Raw genomic sequence first — 5,993 nt, 5'->3', positions numbered from 1 at the left:
GTTGCTAGGCACTGGGGAAAACAGAAAGTGATCCGGTTGTCTTTACACTACTGAGGGGGGCCAAAAATAATACCACCTGGAAATGGGTAGAAAAATTGCAGTGCCGTCTATTTCCTCCTCTCTCAAACTGTGATATTGTATCACAAGAAAAGTGTGTTTTGTTGTAATTATTTGAAGTCATTAAAAACTGTATCATAAACAGTACAGCCGCCGGCAAAGTTTGCAGCACGCAAGAGAATAAGTAATACACCAAATGATAGAGACGAATCTACTCCCTTTAAATAACAATACTGCTTACAAAAAACATTTGAGCCGAAAAATGAATACATTACTTATCATAGCATATAATAAACAATTGAGTGGCACTGGCTTTGAATACATACTCAGTTCTTCAAAGACTTATAAACTCTATACTATAAAAAAGTACAGTATTCTTTTCAAATTTGATGAGTAAACACCCTTCAGGATTGGTACCTAGTGCATTTATCCTACATATTTATATGCATGTTGAAGGCTTTTAGCTAGTGCTTTTGTGTTGTTTCAAGATGCTCTTGTCTCATCTTGGGATTTTAGGGCACAGGATATTCTCTAGTTTAGAAAATGGGTATATGTGAAATATGCAGCGTTAGATTGCTTGAGAAAGTTGTGTAAAGAATCTGTATAGTTTGTTAGATGTGATGATAAAAGTATAAAGAAACCCTGAAGACTTAAAGCAGAAAGAGAAGAAATACTCTAATCTAAAACCTGTCTCCAGACCCTCTCTTCTTGCCACCTGAGTAAATAAAAAAAGATCTGATTTAATTTAACTTTATCTGACTTTCAAAGCCAGAGTAAACAACCAGACAGTCCTCAAATCAAAGCAACTCAGAAAGAATGCTTTTAACGGAGCACTATGCGATAATGCATTGGATAGTTTCGGACCTTTTCAGAAAACTGATCTGCAGCCCTGATACGGAGCACACTGAGGCCTTGGGTAGTGAAAATGGTGGGTGATGTTACCCAGAATGCTTTGGGGGCCAGAGGCAGGACGAGACTTGAGAGGGTTTGAGGCAGCTAAAATTACAAACTGGCATCAGATAAATTTAGATGTGCAACACTAAAACACCCTGACAGAACGGTGTGGCCATCCTCTCTAAATACATGTGTAATATTACCTCCCACTCGGCTCTCTCCAACTTGTGACGAATAAACCAGCACTGTGTTGAGCATTATGTAAGCTGAATATATTTGCAACTCAGACACAGGCTTGACTAAATATACAACTGGGAAGCCATATCTTGGCGTGTTGGCAGCAACTGTGGATAACTGTAGCCTATATATACACCAAAAACATTAAAAATAAAAAAAGAGGGAAGAATCATTTAATTGATTAATCAACTAATCTCTTGGGCTCTGCCAACACCACAAAGACACCAATCTTCAAATACAAAATAAAAATATAATGGGGTATGATTATGGCAGGGACAATTCAACACAAATCCATGGAAAATTGTTAATTATGTCCAATTATTAGTCACCTCCATGCTGAATAAAACATCTTGACCTTTTTAAGATGGTTAAACTGGTTGACCAGCTTATTTGACCAGCTTCAGGTATGTTCTTGTATATGTTTTGATGGTTTAGCTGGTGATGTCAGCTTGTGATGGTCACTCTAGCTAGTTCTTCAATTGAAGTTCCTTTAAAATTGAAACCAAATTAATGTCCTTGAGTATGCAGAAATAACAGTGTCATGAGGGGGAAGTATGAAAAACAAAGTGCATAAATGAGTTAGGTCTTCTGTCATGTGTTATGCATAGAGATAAATGTGTGCAGTTTGATAGGCTGGTCACACCAGCATGTCAAACCATCAAAGGCCAGCAATAACTGGATCGGGACCTTCCAAGACCACTTCAACCAACTAAAATCAGCTACCAATATAAGTTGGTTTTTAGCTGGGGGGATTTTCCTGCAAAGTGTATACTAAATAAATAAATAAATGATAAAAAATGAGTGAGAAATCATTTAATTGACTAGTCAACCAATCTTTTGAGTTGTCACCACCACAAAGACACCAATCTTTAAATAAATAAATAAGATGGAAAATAATAACGGCAGGGACAATTCAACACAAATCAGTGGAAAACTATTAATTATGTCCAATTATTGGTCGCCTAAGAAGCAGGGGGGGGGCTCTGGAAGCAGCCTAATAAAATGCACTGGTCATTAAGTGACATCTCATTACACTGATAATTAGTTTGCAATAGTGCGCTGAGGAGGTCCAGCCAGTGTTGGAGGACGTCCCTCTGTTGGCGGATGAAGGGAGTGGTCTAACCGCGGGGAGAAGTCTGTGTTAGGCTGCTTCTTTTCAGCAACGCTTCCAAAACAGGGCACGAGCGGCCATAGACAATAACACATCACACGGGACAATCGGTGACAAAAACAACGGACCAATGGTCTACACGCCAAAATGACCTAAACAAGCCGAAAGCTGTTCCTGCAACACATGGCCCGAATAGGAGTCGCAAACAATAGGCATGTTCATATGAACACACAGCCTTTTATACAGTAAGCACGCAGCATTGCCTAATTATGCATCTCCCTTCTTCCCTCACTCATTCATTTGCGCTTTCTAAATATTCTGTATTCACTCCCTCACTCACTCCACTTCTCCGTGCCCGCTATATTCACCAATTCATTCCTTCACGCTGTCATCTATTGACTCCTCCTCCCTCTTGTGCACTTGTGCTGTGTAGCTACAACTCACCCTCTCATCTACTCCCTCCCTCTTCTGTGCCACATAGAAAAAAAATCACTCATTCACTCCCTCCCTCCTCGTTTCACTCATTCACTCCCTCCTTACTCACTTACTCACCCACCCTCCCTTTAAAACGCACGCGCTCGCACCAAAAACAAAACACTCACTCATCAACTCAGTTTAAGGACACAGGTGGAGAAGAAGGGCAGATATTTCTCTATAAGATTTTAACTTCACTTTGATTATTAACACCGTTTATTATCGATTAAATACATAAATATATAATATACACAAGTGAGATATGAAGATAATTTATATTATTTGAACAGTATTGTTTCAAAATGGGCAGCAGGCTATCCCACTGTACTTTAACCCTCTCTAATAAGCAACCTGGTGCTGTTTTGCGCCACTGATGTGAACGAGGACATGAATTTGGTTATTATCCAAAAATAGTGTTCAATAACTCTAACAACCATGCCACAAAAGTCGGGGGGAAACGCACTACTCCTGTGCCTGTGACTTTCATATAGGAATCAAAATGGCGTTGCAGGGAGGGACAAGAGACCTGATATTAAAATAAGGAATAATTCAGAAGAATTACAGTAAAGTTTGATATTTGGGGTGTTTTTATTGCTTAGGACTTGCACCACAGACCCTCACAAAAATGTGGAGAGCCAAATGTCAAACCTGTTATTGACTGTGCTCTGATGCGCCAGTTCCTGAACAAAAGAAAGCCATCACTGCGTCCTATATTGAAGGACTTTGCTTTCGGCTGCAGCCCCCCTTTGCAGCTGGACTCACACCTGGCCACACAGTAGCCCTTAACACCCCTGTCGAAAATATGGTGATCAATTTTATGATCTGGTATCACAGTCCCTGATCTTTGGAGGTGTTGGCAACTTTCCTGACAATGGAGCTCGAGTGGCGACTGCCATAGTGACAGTTATAACCAATTCTGTCCAAAAACAAGCAAACACAGCGAATCCATCCACCCTATGACAACCTAAATAAACCCATATCATCATCCCAAGTGTCACCTGCCACTTAGATATTGTGACATTTAATTTATAGCAGGTTTAACAGCAAATAATCTCGACCACGTCACTCAAAGTCAATGGCCGGACTGTGTTAGTTGGGAAAATGTATCGATGTATTAAAAGCAAAAACGAAGACTGAATCCGACCGAACCTCGTGCATCCGTTTGAGCATAGATACAATTTCGATATGCATTGGATGATTTTTCCCCAGGTGCCGTCTGTTTGGGTCAATTTAACGCGAATTGTGCAAAATTGTTCACAGCCCGCATTACTTCCAACGGGTTTTCCTGGAATAAAAGTTGTTCGCCGGCGCGAGTGGAGAGAAAAAAGTGTGTCCTCGTGAAGCCCAATGTCTCTGCTATCAGCCCATAACGTTTTGTGGATCAGTACTCCGCCGTGGTTTTTATATTTGACGGGAGTTGGAGGATGAAGAAACACAAACGGGACGGCGCCAGTTCCATGGAGTACGTTAGATCAGCTGCTGGCAGTTGGTGTTCTCAATCACGTCCGCAGAAAGGCTTCATAGGCTCACTGAGGCGCCTGTGGAATAAGACACTTTAAGTGAGCCGATGTACTGACGCGTCACTTTGTGTGGACAATTATTTATCATTTATCCCCTGTGAAAGCAGTGATATTAGCTGCGGACTTTCAGGAGGAAAGCTTAATTTCTGGCTGTTCGTATATTTCGCTGTTTCTGACGCTCCGGTGTAGCAGCTGAGCCGGGTGAAATTGCACCCTCTGGACTTTTTTTGTTGACCAACTCCAAAGAAAAGTCACCATGGCAGAGACGTCGGCAGCTCCAGCTAAAGCAAAAAAGGCAGCCAAGCCCAAGAAACCTGCTTCTCATCCCAAGTACTCGGACATGATAACAGCGGCCATCGCTCACGACGCGAGCCGGAGTGGAGCGTCCCGGCAGTCCATCCAGAAGTACGTGAAGAAGAACTACAAGGTGGGCGACAACGTTGATGTGCAGGTTAAAATGGCCCTGAAGAGGCTGGTGGCAGCCGGGACTCTGCGCCACACCAAAGGCATCGGCGCGTCTGGATCCTTCAGGTTGACCAAACCAGAGGACTCCAAAAAGTCAGCCAAGGCAGCTGCACCTGCCAAAGCGAAGAGGGCGGCGAAGCCATCCAAACCCAAGAAGGCGGCTAAGCCCAAGAAGGTGGCCAAGACGCCGGAAAAACCCAAGAAGGCAGTTGCGAAAAAAGTGAAAAGGGTCACGAAAAAGATGACACCTGTGAAAACCAAAAAGGCACCAGCTAAGAAAGCCAAGGCAGCACCAAAAGCCAAGGCGAAACCAGCAAAGAGGGCAGCCAAGCCCAAGGCAAAGCCATCCAAAAAGGCAACCAAAGGAAAGAAGAAGTAAAGACTCAATTTCAGACAAAGTCACTGTAAATACTTAAGGAAATGTTTTCGTATATGTATTATTTTTGTAAGGTCTCATGCAAACTTAAACTGTTTTTACCAGTAGTTTTCTCCATTGCACTATAGCCTATAGATGCTGTAGACATAATTGTGAGCATTTTTATTTGGCGTTAATAATACTGTTAATTTCTGTTTTGATCCTTGTAAGACTAGGGTCTTTCTGAAAAGTTAAAAAAAAAATGTATATACAGCTGAACTTATGACTAGTTATTGTTAGTGCACGGGTCATACTGAAAATACATGTGACAATGGTGAGCATTGTTGAGCCTTTACAATGTACAGACCATAGGCAGTGGACGTCAGCAAGATTTTCCTAAAGGCTCTTTAGTTGTCATTCAAGCTCCATTGTGTATATTTCCTCATGTTCAGACGACTCATGGTATACAAACATACGACTGTGTTCAGTTACTTTTAAAGACTGTTTATACTGGGATTCAATAAATCTTTGTCATCTTCTACAAAATGTATTGGTCAACTTATTACGCGCATTTTACGCGTGCGTGGCAAAGTGGACAGGTCGTTCTGTGCATATTAAAAGATTATAAGGCTTAATGTGATCTACCAAAAAGCACAGTGATATTGTCTTCAACATTTTGATATATACTATATACTACATATACATCCTATACAACCAACTTATCCCGCTGCATGAAATTACTGCTATTGCGCCAAGTTGTTGTAGACAAAGCGCACCCATGCAAGCTCCAATAAGGGATGATATTGATACGGGGAGGGTGATAATCATGGGTGAACGTGGACATTGTGACACTTCGTAAGACAGCGAGTTACAATGCCAT

At 41.6% G+C, this 5,993-nt stretch overlaps 1 protein-coding gene across 1 annotated transcript; it reads left to right on the top strand.

Annotated features, from left to right (window-relative positions):
• Window positions 1–4,313: 4,313 nt before the first annotated feature.
• Window positions 4,314–5,654, top strand: LOC121958509 (histone H1.0). The gene has a single exon (XM_042507463.1). It carries the CDS (start codon window positions 4,550–4,552, stop codon window positions 5,135–5,137), a length of 588 nt encoding a protein of 195 aa, XP_042363397.1. The 5' UTR covers window positions 4,314–4,549; the 3' UTR covers window positions 5,138–5,654.
• Window positions 5,655–5,993: the final 339 nt, after the last annotated feature.

This window comes from Plectropomus leopardus, chromosome 19, assembly GCF_008729295.1.
Source record: "Plectropomus leopardus isolate mb chromosome 19, YSFRI_Pleo_2.0, whole genome shotgun sequence".
Lineage (NCBI taxonomy): Eukaryota > Metazoa > Chordata > Actinopteri > Perciformes > Serranidae > Plectropomus > Plectropomus leopardus.
The sequence above is the reverse complement of the archived record's forward strand: the minus strand, read 5'-3'. Positions and strand labels throughout refer to the sequence as shown.